At 32.5% G+C, this 17,892-nt stretch overlaps 1 protein-coding gene across 7 annotated transcripts in view; it reads right to left on the bottom strand.

Annotated features, from left to right (window-relative positions):
* The window catches only part of LOC145254902 (CDP-diacylglycerol--glycerol-3-phosphate 3-phosphatidyltransferase, mitochondrial-like), a 316,634-nt gene that overhangs the window by 102,789 nt on the left and 195,953 nt on the right, over positions 1 to 17,892 (bottom strand). For 5 of the 7 annotated variants that reach the window (XM_080113837.1, XM_080113841.1, XM_080113838.1 and 2 more), the window contains exon 2: positions 4,859 to 5,297. In XM_080113837.1, the coding sequence (XP_079969963.1) occupies positions 4,859 to 5,197 (339 nt within the window). In that variant the 5' untranslated portion in view covers positions 5,198 to 5,297. The remainder of the gene's footprint in view (positions 1 to 4,858; positions 5,298 to 17,892) is intronic. The other 2 variants (XM_080113842.1, XM_080113843.1) reach the window with 1 other exon arrangement.

The raw sequence follows: 17,892 nt of genomic DNA, 5'->3' as shown, positions 1-17,892 counted from the left end.
TTATGGGACGGGGAGAGAATTTACGTGGCTCATACTTTTTCGTCAGAATAATTAATACATGATTAAACAGAGTAGAGGTGATAGAAATGAACTTTAAAATAGCAGATTTCATAGTCTCGGATTAGATTTCAAATTTTTGTCAGGAAGATTGATTATTTGGATTATTTGAACTATTGCTCTCATTTTTTTTTTTTTTTAATTTTTCTTACTCATGAGCGATGAAGGAGTTACTCAACTAATCTTTTAAAGGAAACTTTGCTGGTTTAGCCATGCTGCAACCCAGGAGAGTTCATTCCTGAAGCAATAGCTTAAGAATCACTCCAAGGTTGATGAAGACGTCCGAGAGGTCAGTTGAAGATGTGATTACACACCATCAAAGCTAATGTCAAACCTAGTTCTGGTCCTAAGGACTATGGTGTTCACCACTGGTTCTAAGGACTATGGTGTTCACCACTGGTCCCAAGACTAACTGCCCATCATTACGTCAGCAACTGCAACCTGTTGTGTCGTCTACATTCATACAGGGATAGCAGAGTCAGAAACCGACATTAAAAATGTATGATAAAAAATTGAATAATTCAACCTATCTTTCCAAGCTTATAACTACTTGAAAAATGTAATTCAAACCCTAATTTTTTTTTCAATTAAAGGAGCAAAGACCAAATTTAAAAAAAAAAAAGAAGTTTAATAGCAAATTATGCAATATTTGTTTTTTTTTTTTTTAAATCGGTTTTCTTTAAAACAGATTTAAAGAAAATAAACGGATTTTAACTTGCTTTGATAAAATATATGTATATATAAATTCACTTACCTATAAAAAATACTATTCAATGGGTACTTCCATTCTTCATTGTTAAGAATTTATCCATATTTGTATTTTAAATTCCATGTATTTTTTTTAAATAAAAAGAATTTTTTTAAACCACTATTTGAAATGGCCGCCATTATGTAAACATTTTTACGGTGTTATCGAAACGCCGAAGCGGTGTTTGTTCTTATTTTGAACTACGGATGGACAAAAGGACGTAAAAACCACACGTCCGCGTTAGCTGTCTAACCTTGTGCATGAAGAAATGTGTCCCCCATAGTTGAGAATAGTCACATTTTACTTAACAGTTAACAGTTGAATTTTTTTTCTTTTCTCAAACAAATACATGAATTTTTGATTTACTATATTTTAATACTTCTTTATCGAGTGAATTTTTTTTTTTTAAATATCTAAAAAAAGAAAATATTGAATGAAATAGAAAAAATTGTCGTCAGCGTTCAATTTTTACTTGACAATCTAAGCATAACATAAGCTTCCACTTAAAAAAAAAAATCAACGTGGTTTAAAAAAAAAAAAAAAAAAAAAGGTTTTACACTTTGGACTTTACAGCTAAATTTCCAAAAAACACTTTTTTGTTTTAAATTAGAATATTTTATTTATTGATCTTTTATCTTCAATTTGTGATATAGAAAACTTTGGTGAGTAAATTAATTATTAAAATTTTAATAGACATTTCAAAATGGGGGGGGGGTGAATTAAAAAAGAAGAAAACGTTTGTCTAAAATATTATATTCGGTTTATTGGAAAGAGCATAAAATTTCACATTGACCCTGAAAATATCGTAAAAATTGAACCAATAGAAAATTTTTTATAGATTTTTAAAGCTTAAAAATTGAAAAATACTGAACTCGTAAAATTCAATTGATTTTATTACATAAAAAAAAATGTCTGCATGAAGGCACTTAGTAAACACAGTTTTAAAAAAAATAATATTTCTATTATTTTTTAAACAACTTTAATAGTTTATTTTGGAAGTATATTCAATAAAGAAAATAAACAACCCACTTTAAAAAAAAAAATTACAAGTTTTTTTTATATTTTATTCACAGTTTTGTGTTCGGGGGTGTCAAAAATTTCCCAAAAATTCTGATACACCTAATGCAGGGATACTGTATACTCTACGGGAAAAGCCGGCTCAACCCAGCTTGAGTCAATGTCACCTCAAGTCATGCCAGCACTTATTATAGACAAAGGTTACTTGAAGATAAGCGTTAAGAAACAAGAGATCATTTCCAACTAGATTGTGAAGTCAATTTGTTACTCAAGGCAAGAAAAAGTATTCATAGTGGCACCTCCCTAGATGTGTCTGAGTCTTCTACAGATAGAAGATTGCATACTTTCTAGAGCAAATGATCCAAGCTATTTTTACAGAAACCTCAGCAACAGACTGATTATTATTTCTGAATTTTTAAGATGAGGATTGATTATTCATATTATTTGGATTCTTCAGATTGCTGTTCTTGATTATTTTCAATGTTTCAGTTGATATAACTTTTGACCTTCTTCAGATGTATCTTGCCGAACTCTGGAATTCTTATGTGAAACTTGGCAATCTGCATGAAATTTTGAACAGAATCCTTTATTTAATCCATGGAAGTAGCATGCTCTTGTTCCATCAGCCATGACTGGGTAAATAATTTATTGTAGTTAATCCATTGAACATAAGTTGTTATTTTACCTACAGCTGGGAAGGGACATTCATACCTTTTTTCAAAGTTATTACAGCATAAGTGAAAGCAAAATATTTTTACAAAGTCACAATTTGCCCATGTATGGAAGCATCTACCACCAGTCTCTCGCAAAAAGAGTCTTAAATCTGATATGTCCCACACCATCAGCCAAGCTCAAACCTCTGTCTCTTCACAGCAATGTTGCATCCCCGTGCCTGTTTTACATGTATTTTAATGAAACGTGCTCTGATGAACTCCTAGCACTTGTCCACCACCCCCACATAGTACTCAAAACTAACCCAAATTGCAGCAAAATCCCATCTCTTCACTGTTGTGGTACCAAGATGCTGAAAACCCTCCTACTCTAATAGTTTCTTCTCTCTGACTGCTAGACTTTGGAATTCCTTCCCTGCTTCCTACTTCCCTGACTGTACTAACCTGCTGAAGTTTAAGTGTAATGTGACCCCTATTAGATGCAATTATAAATAGTAGCCCTTAAGTTCCAAGTGACAATATGCCTTGTTTGGGGGTGAAAAGAAAAAAAAAAGATCCAACTGGATTAGCTATATCCCCGGTCATCACATCATTTGCATCCATTATACCATTCCTGGGCTCCTCCCTCTTACCCAGATCAACTCTCCTTAACAACAGCCTTCAACCACAACAATTCGAAATGATAAAAGTCACTGTGAGCTTTTGACATATATATATATATATATATATTTGATAAAACAACACTGATTAATTAGGGAAATTAACACTTGTCAGTAAATATTTTATTAAGAGACTGAAAAAAAAAAAAATGGAGTGTATCATTGGCCTTATGGATACGATCACGGTTTGTGAGATCACACTAATACACTTGGGGGAAAAGTACCCCCTCCTTAGCTACAGATAAGATAACACATTGTGTTCAGTTAATCGATGAAGCGCATTATGAAATTGGTTATATCGTATTCAAATCCTTTCAAATCTATTTTGGTCATGTAAGCTATAAAAAATTCTATTTCTAAAACATTTATAACTAGCTGGCAGCCCGACGTTGCCCAGTCGTACAATACGCTTAAACATGATATTTTGATTAATGCAGATTGCATATGAATACAATCAATCCTCTATCGATTATTATATATTACGATGAATAATTTGCCTGGTGGACTAATTCGTCTGTGTTTGTTTACAATATGTCAGCTGATATTTGAGCTTGATGATGAATGCTCTAGAAAAGTTACTTCTGATTAATGTTTAGCTTTAAAATATGCAAACGAAGAAGTAATTTGTAGCGATTTTAAATGATATCTTTTCTTTTATGGTAAATTGAGCTAATTAATAAGAAAAAATTCAAATAAAATGGTAAAGCTACACCCGGGCTTCATTTGATCTGTAGTCGAATGCTCTAATACTAAGCTATATCTACAGATTATAAATCTGTTTTTTTTTTTTGTTTTTTTTTTAAGAAATGATTTGCTAAGAGACAATAGCTATTTTTAAGATCAGATTTTTTCGATTTTCAATACTTATCAGATGAATTTCTGTACAAAACATGTCTAAGAACACTACCAGACATAAATTAGCTTTGCAAAAGACAGGTTCTGAAATGGCTGAGCCTATGAGAAAGGAACTCACACACACATAAAGTGACTTTCATATAATAGTAGAGATAAAATATTTATAATCAGCTAAAAAATCTGATTAGATTCATTAGCCAATTAAAAAAAAACTTTAAATATAAATTAAAGCCGAAGCTACCTATAATAAAATAAATTGATATTTATATTATATTTTTCTAAGTTTGTTTGTCTGTCTGTCCGTTCCTCTTTTTATCAGAAGGATATTTGTTATAACAAAATGCAGCAAACTAAGTATTATGGTATCTGTTCAATGCAGTTAGGGATTAATAAGGATTAGCCACCACAATATCACATTTACTTATTGTTTCCTAGAAATTATTGGGAAAATATGGATAAAATTTTGTATGTATCTTCTATGTCAATGGCTTTTTTTTCTCTTTTTCCCCATTTTTAACAGGCTAAAAGTCTAGTAATATGTGTACGTGCTATTTTTCTGCTCTTATATTTAAAATAGAGTCAGTTTTTCCACTACTTTTTGAACGTTAATAGATTTTTTCAACAAAAGATATATTATTTAAAATATTCAATCAATCAGGTTTGGCAATTATTGCTCTGTTTTTAAAAACACAAAATTTAATTTCCAATCTGACTTCCTATTTAATCCAATGAACAGTTTCTATTTTAATTACTAACAAAACTACAGAATCACAAAGATTTAACATTTTTAGAAATGCAAGTTTTAACAGCATCTTTTAACAACAATTAAAAAAAAAAAAAAATGGACTTACCTTGAGAGTTTCAAAAAACTGCGTTGGTTCTGTCAACACACTGATCTGCTTCCCCGATAGTCGGAAACAGGGTAAGCTGTCACCGATCCATGAAAAGCGGTCCATTTGGTTGGGTGTATTAAGATCCCCTCCTGATGAAGACGTTTTATTCGCAGACTGTTTATTCGTCTGTAAGTATTCAAAATCCAATGCCTTCTCATCAAGGCTGTGCACAAGCTGATGCGAGCACCTGCGGTTAAAGTGCAACAACAATAATGCTGATAGTAAGAGGGTCAAACCGACAATGATGATGATAAAGGCAGTAACGACGAGAAAGGAAAAAATCAGTTCGATGGCCATAATGACAACACACACGGGGTCCGTGAGTAAAGTTGGATTCAGTCGGCGTCCGTCAATGTTAGAGTAAGAACAATCAACTTCCTTTGTTAGTGGTCATCATCTTGAGAAGAAAAAAATCAGTAATGATAAACAAATATGTAAATAAAATAAGATGTACCTATCTATAGACTAAAAATCATATCGTGTATGTGTGCACTTGAAATACAAGTGCATTTTAAAGTACAATTTCAAGCAATTAATGTAATGACAACGCAGACCCATAAGTAATTACATTTAATGTTTCAATATTTTTGGCAAAATATTACTGGGTAGATAATTATTTTCATAAAAATTACAATATTTTTTATTGAAAAATGGGGGAGGGGGGCCGACCATCACAGTCTATTGTTAACTATGCTAATCTAGCTAGTTTCTACTTTCACTCTTCTCTCATCAAAATACCACATTTATACTATACTTCCTTCATCATTCAACATACCATACCCTACCATGACTAACCTACTTAAAACTCAAATTTTCAACAATATACAATGGGAGGTTAGGAGAATAAAAATTTTATGTACAAAGATAAAAATGATATTTACAAGAAAAAAGATACAGTCAGTAATATAATGTTACTTCATGATCATGAAGATTTGGACGATTATATTTATCGCCAGGGGTGATAAGAATGAACTAATCCGGTATCAGAATTGCTGTATGAAATATACTTAATATTTTTGAATTTTCAATTATAGCTTTTCGTCTCGACACAAGAGAACCACTGCTGACACTAACTGAATTAATACTACCATTTTTACCTGGAATTCTTTACAATTCAAACTTTCTCTGACAGGATTGATACTGCTATTTTTTGCTTGGGACAACTACATTCGATATTCACAATTGGATAATTTTCTTTTCTGTATGTTATATATATGTTACTGTTGGGACGATTAATCAGAAAAACTGATATTTATTTTCTGATGCCAAAATGATTTTGTCTTTTTTTTTTTTTAAATTTTGTTTAAAGTAAAATCTTCCATTGCTTGTAATAATGATAAAAAATTAAATATTTATTGATTTTAAAATACTAATAAAGTTAAAATCGATAGAATCACTCTCCACAAGTGTATTTTGACGTTCAGGAAAATATCTGCATATATAACATGTTTTTACAAAAATCGGGGAAAATAACAATCTTATTGTTAAATAATTAGAGATTTATTGAGAATTGAGCACAGAATTGGTAATTGTATCAGAATCGAGAAAAATATTGGTATCGTCCAATCACTAATATATATTAGTTATTTCTTTTGCAATCAGTTTTTGGTTACAAGAATTCAAAAATTAAAATTCACAAATTTCCAATTAAAAAAATGATTTTATTTTCATTTTTTGAGTCACTAATTTGTTTGGATTTTTTATAGCCTTTGAAATAATAAAAGTGGTCTATCCATGTCAATGAAACCATGATACGTCTCTGAACTGTGTAACATAGTTTTTAAATAAATAACCTGTCTTTTAGCTCTCACATCTGCAATTGAGCACTTTATTGATTTCTTTTCAACACATCTGGATGACTCTAAAAAAAAAAAAAATAAATTAAAAAAAAAAAGGAGTCACCACTTATCAAGGCCTGAAGGCAACTTGAGAATAAAGGTTAATGAGTGTACAGTAGTCAATGCGACAATATTGTAGTAATCGTTAGTAGTGGAAATTTGGCAAACTTAAGGGGATGGTTCATCAAGAACTTGTTTACGATGGATGACCATATTATAATCAGCTGGGAAACGGAAGAGAGTTCCACAGGCGTGCACTTCTAAGAAAGAAGCTTTATTAATGAATCTACATTTAGATAGCACAGATAAAGAGTGGGGGAAATTATCGGTAGTGGTTTCAGCTAGACAAGTGTTTTTCATGAAAATTTGGCGAGGGGGGGGGCATAGATTGGAACTCAGACGAGCACTTGCCATGAAAATAATGATAAAGCAGAAACAGGCTGTCAACGTCTTTTCTGTGGGAAAGAGGTTGCAGGGAAGAGAAAAGGGCATACCTCACTAGGCTACAAAGTCTATTTTGAATTCTGTCAAAGTCGGATAAGATCTTTCTAGTAGCTCCTGCCCAGATGTGGGAATAGTACTCCATCCTTGGCTCTTATATAGGTAGAGAATTGCATTGACGGTGGGATATCTACTGGAGCGGTAAAATGATCCGGCCATTTTTCCAGCGACCTTAGCAACGAATTTGATGTACGTGTTCCATTTCAAATCAGGAGTAAAGGTCAGACCCAGAAGCTTGTCAAAATATAGAGCCTCCTCAAGACAAGAACCATTCATTTCAATTTATGCCAGATGGGGATCAGAGCGTTGATGATGTAAAGATAGAGGCTTGATTTTAGATGCATTAAAAGTAACCAGCCACCTCTTTCCCCATTGTACAATGTGCTCAAGATCAGACTAGAGATAATCAGAGAGAACTTGGTCATTTATGGCCTTTGATGTGTTGCCATAAATGGTAGTGTCGTCACCAAAAATGTCTACGAATGATCTTACGATGTGATTTAGGAGATCATTGATGCAGATCAGAAAGAGAGGATGGCCCAGGATGGACCCCTGAGGGATTCAAACATTAATACTGTGAACTTCTGATTCTTCCCATCAACTACTACTCTTATGCACCCATCAGAGAAAAATGATTTAATAATTGAAAAGACATTTCCAGCTATATCATAGCTGGAGATCTTGTGGAGTAGACCTTTATGCTATACCCTATCAAAGGTCTTTGATGTGCAGTTGCCCTAGAAAGGAAGCCACCATAGAGAGATTTGCTAATCCTATGAGATATAACTGTTAGCACATCTGCTGTTGATCTAGCAAAATGGAAACAACAGTGCATGTCACTAGGGAGGTGTTTTTGTTGAGATGGTTGATTACTTCACTATTTAACAGATTCCAGCAACTTACTCATGATGCACAAGAGACTTATTGGTCTGTACGGAGAGGGATATGACCGATCACCTGAATTCTTTAATATGGGGCATACTGATGAGATTTTCCAGGGTGTTGGGAAGCAATTCTCCTTAAAACAGTACTTAAATAGCTTTGTAATATGGCCTATATATATATATATATATATATATTTATTTAATCAAAAGATATTTTTTTTTATTCACCAAGTCCTTTTTCATTCCATAAAAAAACAAACTTTCCAACAATTTTTTTAAGTAACAGACATTTGTCTCTGATTAGTTGTTTAGTGGTCTTCTGCTATTCATCAAAACACATAAGATGCACTTCATAAAAAATGAATAAAAACTTATGAGTGTGAATTAAATACATCTTCTGGCTTTGGAATGATAACCAATGATATGCATGAAAATGTAAACTCATTTTGAGCTTTATATTTGTTACAATTCGAAATATCATTTATAGAATATATAACTCAATATTACATATTTTCTTATAATCGTAAGAATATGTTAGTAAATATGTGTTCCTTCCGGTTGAATATTTTTGCTGGGCTGAGAGAATGATATGACGAGGAACGAATTACATACATCATCCCCACCGGCAAATGAGGAGATAATGGTTGGGAAAATTAATTGTTTTAATAGCTGTATTCTCACTACATTTTGGTCAATATAATCTTTGACCTTCCTCAAGTGTATCTTGTCGAACTCCGGAACCCTTTATTTACTTCACAGAAGTAGCATGGTCTCATCCTGTCAGCCATGACTGGGTAGAAGTCCTAAGTAATTTGCAATTGTATTTTTCGGTCACCCACACTAAGAATTGAACCGTCAAGAGAATATCATTCTTACAATTGATTTTTTCCAAGTACTCTGCGCCATGGACATTTCTGGTACGAATTTTGAGAGCCATAAACCTATTTTATTTCTAGTTGCAAATACCACTATTTATATTTATTACTAACTAGCAATCGGTGCCCGGCGTTGCCCAGGTGTTTTGAGGTTAATGCTGAGAAAAAAAAAAAAACGGTCAATTTTTTAAAACTTTGACCCCTATTATGACCTCTTAACATTTATTGTTTAGGGATCAAGTAAAGTTAATAAGTTAGATCCATGTCCAAGGAATCTATATCTAAAATATCAAGTGTTTACTGTTTAGACCCAGAATTGTAGGAGGAGTTTGGTAGAGTTCTCAAAGGTCAAATCGTTGAATATTGACCACTTAATCGCCAAATTTCTGTCGAAAACCTATCACATCGATTTTCCCAAATCGCGAATTTGGCCCTTTTTTAAAGCAGTTTGGCCTTCAAAATTTCTGTTTGGCCTTTTTCTTCACCGATGTAATCTGGAGACGCAACGGGAATTTTCGGCAAAAAAATGTTGTTACTATGCACATCTATGTAATGAAATACAATTTGTGGCAAAATTTCAGGAAAAACTAATGGATGGTTATCTCGCAATAGTCCGGACAATTCGCTAAATTATCTCGTCAAAACCATAAATCTCGAATTTTTGTGCATTTTTTTTTTGGGGGGGGGGGCTAATTTGGCATAATAGTGTCCATTTAATAGTATTTTCTTGTAAAAATAAAAAAATAAGGAAAATTACCAAAAAAAACAAACAAGAACAACAAAAGTGTGCCGTATTTTTAAAAGTTTTATTACGTTGTTTTTATTTGCTTTTTTTATTTCATCGGTGAAGAAAATGGCCAAACAGAAATTTTGAAGGCCAAACTGCTTAAAAAAAAGGCCAAATTCGCGAAATTTGGCCTTCAAAATTTCTGTTTGGCCATTTTCTTCACCGATGAAATAAAAAAAGCAAATAAAAATAACGCATTAAAACTTTTAAAAATACGGCACACTTTTGTTGTTCTTGTTTGTTTTTTTGGTAATTTTCCTTATTTTTTTATTTTTTCAAGATAATACTATTAAATGGACACTATTATGCTAAATTAGCCCCCCCCCCAAAAAAAAATGCACAAAAAAACGAGTGAACGCGCGTATTTTTTTTTTTTAGTTTAGTTTCATAATGGCGGCCGTGGTGTCGGAGGTTCGATTGTTAGATTGTAAGTTAGTTTCGTATTTTTTTAAGTTGTAAATCGCAAGTTAGAAAAAAATTAAACCCTTCCAAGATGGACAATAAATAAGACCAAAATATTTTATGGTAAAGTTAAGAGCGTAAGAAATATACTTTTTTAGGAGATGTGATTATTGGATTAACCAATCAGAAATCGTCTGTGGCACACACATCTCTGTTTTTATAGATATACTAGCAATCGGTGCCCGGCGTTGCCCAGGTGTTTTGAGGTTAATGCTGAGAAAAAAAAAAAACGGTCAATTTTTTAAAACTTTGACCCCTATTATGACCTCTTAACATTTATTGTTTAGGGATCAAGTAAAGTTAATAAGTTAGATCCATGTCCAAGGAATCTATATCTATAATATCAAGTGTTTACTGTGTAGACCCAGAATTGTAGGAGGAGTTTGGTAGAGTTCTCAAAGGTCAAATCGTTGAATATTGACCACATAATCGCCAAATTTCTGTCGAAAACCTATCACATCGATTTTCCCAAATCGCGAATTTGGCCCTTTTTTAAAGCAGTTTGGCCTTCAAAATTTCTGTTTGGCCTTTTTCTTCACCGATGAAATCTGGAGACGCAACGGGAATTTTCGGCAAAAAAATGTTGTTACTATGCACATCTATGTAATGAAATACAATTTGTGGCAAAATTTCAGGAAAAACTAATGGATGGTTATCTCGCAATAGTCCGGACAATTCGCTAAATTATCTCGTCAAAACCATAAATCTCGAATTTTTGTGCATTTTTTTTTGGGGGGGGGGGGCTAATTTGGCATAATAGTGTCCATTTAATAGTATTATCTTGTAAAAATAAAAAAATAAGGAAAATTACCAAAAAAAACAAACAAGAACAACAAAAGTGTGCCGTATTTTTAAAAGTTTTATTGCGTTGTTTTTATTTGCTTTTTTTTATTTCATCGGTGAAGAAAATGGCCAAACAGAAATTTTGAAGGCCAAACTGCTTAAAAAAAAGGCCAAATTCGCGAAATTTGGCCTTCAAAATTTCTGTTTGGCCATTTTCTTCACCGATGAAATAAAAAAAGCAAATAAAAATAACGCATTAAAACTTTTAAAAATACGGCACACTTTTGTTGTTCTTGTTTGTTTTTTTGGTAATTTTCCTTATTTTTTTATTTTTTCAAGATAATACTATTAAATGGACACTATTATGCTAAATTAGCCCCCCCCCCAAAAAAAAAATGCACAAAAAAACGAGTGAACGCGCATATTTTTTTTTTTAGTTTAGTTTCATAATGGCGGCCGTGGTGTCGGAGGTTCGATTGTTAGATTGTAAGTTAGTTTCGTATTTTTTTAAGTTGTAAATCGCAAGTTAGAAAAAAATTAAACCCTTCCAAGATGGACAATAAATAAGACCAAAATATTTTATGGTAAAGTTAAGAGCGTAAGAAATATACTTTTTTAGGAGATGTGATTATTGGATTAACCAATCAGAAATCGTCTGTGGCACACACATCTCTGTTTTTATAGATATACTAGCAATCGGTGCCCGGCGTTGCCCAGGTGTTTTGAGGTTAATGCTGAGAAAAAAAAAAAACGGTCAATTTTTTAAAACTTTGACCCCTATTATGACCTCTTAACATTTATTGTTTAGGGATCAAGTAAAGTTAATAAGTTAGATCCATGTCCAAGGAATCTATATCTAAAATATCAAGTGTTTACTGTTTAGACCCAGAATTGTAGGAGGAGTTTGGTAGAGTTCTCAAAGGTCAAATCGTTGAATATTGACCACATAATCGCCAAATTTCTGTCGAAAACCTATCACATCGATTTTCCCAAATCGCGAATTTGGCCCTTTTTTAAAGCAGTTTGGCCTTCAAAATTTCTGTTTGGCCTTTTTCTTCACCGATGAAATCTGGAGACGCAACGGGAATTTTCGGCAAAAAAATGTTGTTACTATGCACATCTATGTAATGAAATACAATTTGTGGCAAAATTTCAGGAAAAACTAATGGATGGTTATCTCGCAATAGTCCGGACAATTCGCTAAATTATCTCGTCAAAACCATAAATCTCGAATTTTTGTGCATTTTTTTTTGGGGGGGGGGCTAATTTGGCATAATAGTGTCCATTTAATAGTATTATCTTGTAAAAATAAAAAAATAAGGAAAATTACCAAAAAAAACAAACAAGAACAACAAAAGTGTGCCGTATTTTTAAAAGTTTTATTGCGTTGTTTTTATTTGCTTTTTTTTTATTTCATCGGTGAAGAAAATGGCCAAACAGAAATTTTGAAGGCCAAACTGCTTAAAAAAAAGGCCAAATTCGCGAAATTTGGCCTTCAAAATTTCTGTTTGGCCATTTTCTTCACCGATGAAATAAAAAAAGCAAATAAAAATAACGCATTAAAACTTTTAAAAATACGGCACACTTTTGTTGTTCTTGTTTGTTTTTTTGGTAATTTTCCTTATTTTTTTATTTTTTCAAGATAATACTATTAAATGGACACTATTATGCTAAATTAGCCCCCCCCCAAAAAAAAAAAATGCACAAAAAAACGAGTGAACGCGCGTATTTTTTTTTTTTAGTTTAGTTTCATAATCGCGGCCGTGGTGTCGGAGGTTCGATTGTTAGATTGTAAGTTAGTTTCGTATTTTTTTAAGTTGTAAATCGCAAGTTAGAAAAAAATTAAACCCTTCCAAGATGGACAATAAATAAGACCAAAATATTTTATGGTAAAGTTAAGAGCGTAAGAAATATACTTTTTTAGGAGATGTGATTATTGGATTAACCAATCAGAAATCGTCTGTGGCACACACATCTCTGTTTTTATAGATATACTAGCAATCGGTGCCCGGCGTTGCCCAGGTGTTTTGAGGTTAATGCTGAGAAAAAAAAAAACGGTCAATTTTTTAAAACTTTGACCCCTATTATGACCTCTTAACATTTATTGTTTAGGGATCAAGTAAAGTTAATAAGTTAGATCCATGTCCAAGGAATCTATATCTATAATATCAAGTGTTTACTGTGTAGACCCAGAATTGTAGGAGGAGTTTGGTAGAGTTCTCAAAGGTCAAATCGTTGAATATTGACCACATAATCGCCAAATTTCTGTCGAAAACCTATCACATCGATTTTCCCAAATCGCGAATTTGGCCCTTTTTTAAAGCAGTTTGGCCTTCAAAATTTCTGTTTGGCCTTTTTCTTCACCGATGAAATCTGGAGACGCAACGGGAATTTTCGGCAAAAAAATGTTGTTACTATGCACATCTATGTAATGAAATACAATTTGTGGCAAAATTTCAGGAAAAACTAATGGATGGTTATCTCGCAATAGTCCGGACAATTCGCTAAATTATCTCGTCAAAACCATAAATCTCGAATTTTTGTGCATTTTTTTTTTGGGGGGGGGGCTAATTTGGCATAATAGTGTCCATTTAATAGTATTATCTTGTAAAAATAAAAAAATAAGGAAAATTACCAAAAAAAAACAAACAAGAACAACAAAAGTGTGCCGTATTTTTAAAAGTTTTATTGCGTTGTTTTTATTTGCTTTTTTTTTATTTCATCGGTGAAGAAAATGGCCAAACAGAAATTTTGAAGGCCAAACTGCTTAAAAAAAAGGCCAAATTCGCGAAATTTGGCCTTCAAAATTTCTGTTTGGCCATTTTCTTCACCGATGAAATAAAAAAAGCAAATAAAAATAACGCATTAAAACTTTTAAAAATACGGCACACTTTTGTTGTTCTTGTTTGTTTTTTTGGTAATTTTCCTTATTTTTTTATTTTTTCAAGATAATACTATTAAATGGACACTATTATGCTAAATTAGCCCCCCCCCAAAAAAAAAATGCACAAAAAAACGAGTGAACGCGCGTATTTTTTTTTTTAGTTTAGTTTCATAATGGCGGCCGTGGTGTCGGAGGTTCGATTGTTAGATTGTAAGTTAGTTTCGTATTTTTTTAAGTTGTAAATCGCAAGTTAGAAAAAAATTAAACCCTTCCAAGATGGACAATAAATAAGACCAAAATATTTTATGGTAAAGTTAAGAGCGTAAGAAATATACTTTTTTAGGAGATGTGATTATTGGATTAACCAATCAGAAATCGTCTGTGGCACACACATCTCTGTTTTTATAGATATACTAGCAATCGGTGCCCGGCGTTGCCCAGGTGTTTTGAGGTTAATGCTGAGAAAAAAAAAAACGGTCAATTTTTTAAAACTTTGACCCCTATTATGACCTCTTAACATTTATTGTTTAGGGATCAAGTAAAGTTAATAAGTTAGATCCATGTCCAAGGAATCTATATCTAAAATATCAAGTGTTTACTGTTTAGACCCAGAATTGTAGGAGGAGTTTGGTAGAGTTCTCAAAGGTCAAATCGTTGAATATTGACCACTTAATCGCCAAATTTCTGTCGAAAACCTATCACATCGATTTTCCCAAATCGCGAATTTGGCCCTTTTTTAAAGCAGTTTGGCCTTCAAAATTTCTGTTTGGCCTTTTTCTTCACCGATGTAATCTGGAGACGCAACGGGAATTTTCGGCAAAAAAATGTTGTTACTATGCACATCTATGTAATGAAATACAATTTGTGGCAAAATTTCAGGAAAAACTAATGGATGGTTATCTCGCAATAGTCCGGACAATTCGCTAAATTATCTCGTCAAAACCATAAATCTCGAATTTTTGTGCATTTTTTTTTGGGGGGGGGGGGGCTAATTTGGCATAATAGTGTCCATTTAATAGTATTTTCTTGTAAAAATAAAAAAATAAGGAAAATTACCAAAAAAAACAAACAAGAACAACAAAAGTGTGCCGTATTTTTAAAAGTTTTATTACGTTGTTTTTATTTGCTTTTTTTATTTCATCGGTGAAGAAAATGGCCAAACAGAAATTTTGAAGGCCAAACTGCTTAAAAAAAAGGCCAAATTCGCGAAATTTGGCCTTCAAAATTTCTGTTTGGCCATTTTCTTCACCGATGAAATAAAAAAAGCAAATAAAAATAACGCATTAAAACTTTTAAAAATACGGCACACTTTTGTTGTTCTTGTTTGTTTTTTTGGTAATTTTCCTTATTTTTTTATTTTTTCAAGATAATACTATTAAATGGACACTATTATGCTAAATTAGCCCCCCCCCAAAAAAAAAAATGCACAAAAAAACGAGTGAACGCGCATATTTTTTTTTTTAGTTTAGTTTCATAATGGCGGCCGTGGTGTCGGAGGTTCGATTGTTAGATTGTAAGTTAGTTTCGTATTTTTTTAAGTTGTAAATCGCAAGTTAGAAAAAAATTAAACCCTTCCAAGATGGACAATAAATAAGACCAAAATATTTTATGGTAAAGTTAAGAGCGTAAGAAATATACTTTTTTAGGAGATGTGATTATTGGATTAACCAATCAGAAATCGTCTGTGGCACACACATCTCTGTTTTTATAGATATACTAGCAATCGGTGCCCGGCGTTGCCCAGGTGTTTTGAGGTTAATGCTGAGAAAAAAAAAAAACGGTCAATTTTTTAAAACTTTGACCCCTATTATGACCTCTTAACATTTATTGTTTAGGGATCAAGTAAAGTTAATAAGTTAGATCCATGTCCAAGGAATCTATATCTAAAATATCAAGTGTTTACTGTTTAGACCCAGAATTGTAGGAGGAGTTTGGTAGAGTTCTCAAAGGTCAAATCGTTGAATATTGACCACATAATCGCCAAATTTCTGTCGAAAACCTATCACATCGATTTTCCCAAATCGCGAATTTGGCCCTTTTTTAAAGCAGTTTGGCCTTCAAAATTTCTGTTTGGCCTTTTTCTTCACCGATGAAATCTGGAGACGCAACGGGAATTTTCGGCAAAAAAATGTTGTTACTATGCACATCTATGTAATGAAATACAATTTGTGGCAAAATTTCAGGAAAAACTAATGGATGGTTATCTCGCAATAGTCCGGACAATTCGCTAAATTATCTCGTCAAAACCATAAATCTCGAATTTTTGTGCATTTTTTTTTGGGGGGGGGGCTAATTTGGCATAATAGTGTCCATTTAATAGTATTATCTTGTAAAAATAAAAAAATAAGGAAAATTACCAAAAAAAACAAACAAGAACAACAAAAGTGTGCCGTATTTTTAAAAGTTTTATTGCGTTGTTTTTATTTGCTTTTTTTTTATTTCATCGGTGAAGAAAATGGCCAAACAGAAATTTTGAAGGCCAAACTGCTTAAAAAAAAGGCCAAATTCGCGAAATTTGGCCTTCAAAATTTCTGTTTGGCCATTTTCTTCACCGATGAAATAAAAAAAGCAAATAAAAATAACGCATTAAAACTTTTAAAAATACGGCACACTTTTGTTGTTCTTGTTTGTTTTTTTGGTAATTTTCCTTATTTTTTTATTTTTTCAAGATAATACTATTAAATGGACACTATTATGCTAAATTAGCCCCCCCCCAAAAAAAAAAAATGCACAAAAAAACGAGTGAACGCGCGTATTTTTTTTTTTTAGTTTAGTTTCATAATCGCGGCCGTGGTGTCGGAGGTTCGATTGTTAGATTGTAAGTTAGTTTCGTATTTTTTTAAGTTGTAAATCGCAAGTTAGAAAAAAATTAAACCCTTCCAAGATGGACAATAAATAAGACCAAAATATTTTATGGTAAAGTTAAGAGCGTAAGAAATATACTTTTTTAGGAGATGTGATTATTGGATTAACCAATCAGAAATCGTCTGTGGCACACACATCTCTGTTTTTATAGATATACTAGCAATCGGTGCCCGGCGTTGCCCAGGTGTTTTGAGGTTAATGCTGAGAAAAAAAAAAACGGTCAATTTTTTAAAACTTTGACCCCTATTATGACCTCTTAACATTTATTGTTTAGGGATCAAGTAAAGTTAATAAGTTAGATCCATGTCCAAGGAATCTATATCTATAATATCAAGTGTTTACTGTGTAGACCCAGAATTGTAGGAGGAGTTTGGTAGAGTTCTCAAAGGTCAAATCGTTGAATATTGACCACATAATCGCCAAATTTCTGTCGAAAACCTATCACATCGATTTTCCCAAATCGCGAATTTGGCCCTTTTTTAAAGCAGTTTGGCCTTCAAAATTTCTGTTTGGCCTTTTTCTTCACCGATGAAATCTGGAGACGCAACGGGAATTTTCGGCAAAAAAATGTTGTTACTATGCACATCTATGTAATGAAATACAATTTGTGGCAAAATTTCAGGAAAAACTAATGGATGGTTATCTCGCAATAGTCCGGACAATTCGCTAAATTATCTCGTCAAAACCATAAATCTCGAATTTTTGTGCATTTTTTTTTGGGGGGGGGGGCTAATTTGGCATAATAGTGTCCATTTAATAGTATTATCTTGTAAAAATAAAAAAATAAGGAAAATTACCAAAAAAAACAAACAAGAACAACAAAAGTGTGCCGTATTTTTAAAAGTTTTATTGCGTTGTTTTTATTTGCTTTTTTTTTATTTCATCGGTGAAGAAAATGGCCAAACAGAAATTTTGAAGGCCAAACTGCTTAAAAAAAAGGCCAAATTCGCGAAATTTGGCCTTCAAAATTTCTGTTTGGCCATTTTCTTCACCGATGAAATAAAAAAAGCAAATAAAAATAACGCATTAAAACTTTTAAAAATACGGCACACTTTTGTTGTTCTTGTTTGTTTTTTTGGTAATTTTCCTTATTTTTTTATTTTTTCAAGATAA

This window comes from Euprymna scolopes, chromosome 30 (assembly GCF_053919585.1).
Source record: "Euprymna scolopes isolate OS-2025 chromosome 30, ASM5391958v1, whole genome shotgun sequence".
Lineage (NCBI taxonomy): Eukaryota > Metazoa > Mollusca > Cephalopoda > Sepiida > Sepiolidae > Euprymna > Euprymna scolopes.
Note: the sequence above shows the minus strand (reverse complement) of the source record. Positions and strands in the feature narration are given on the sequence as shown.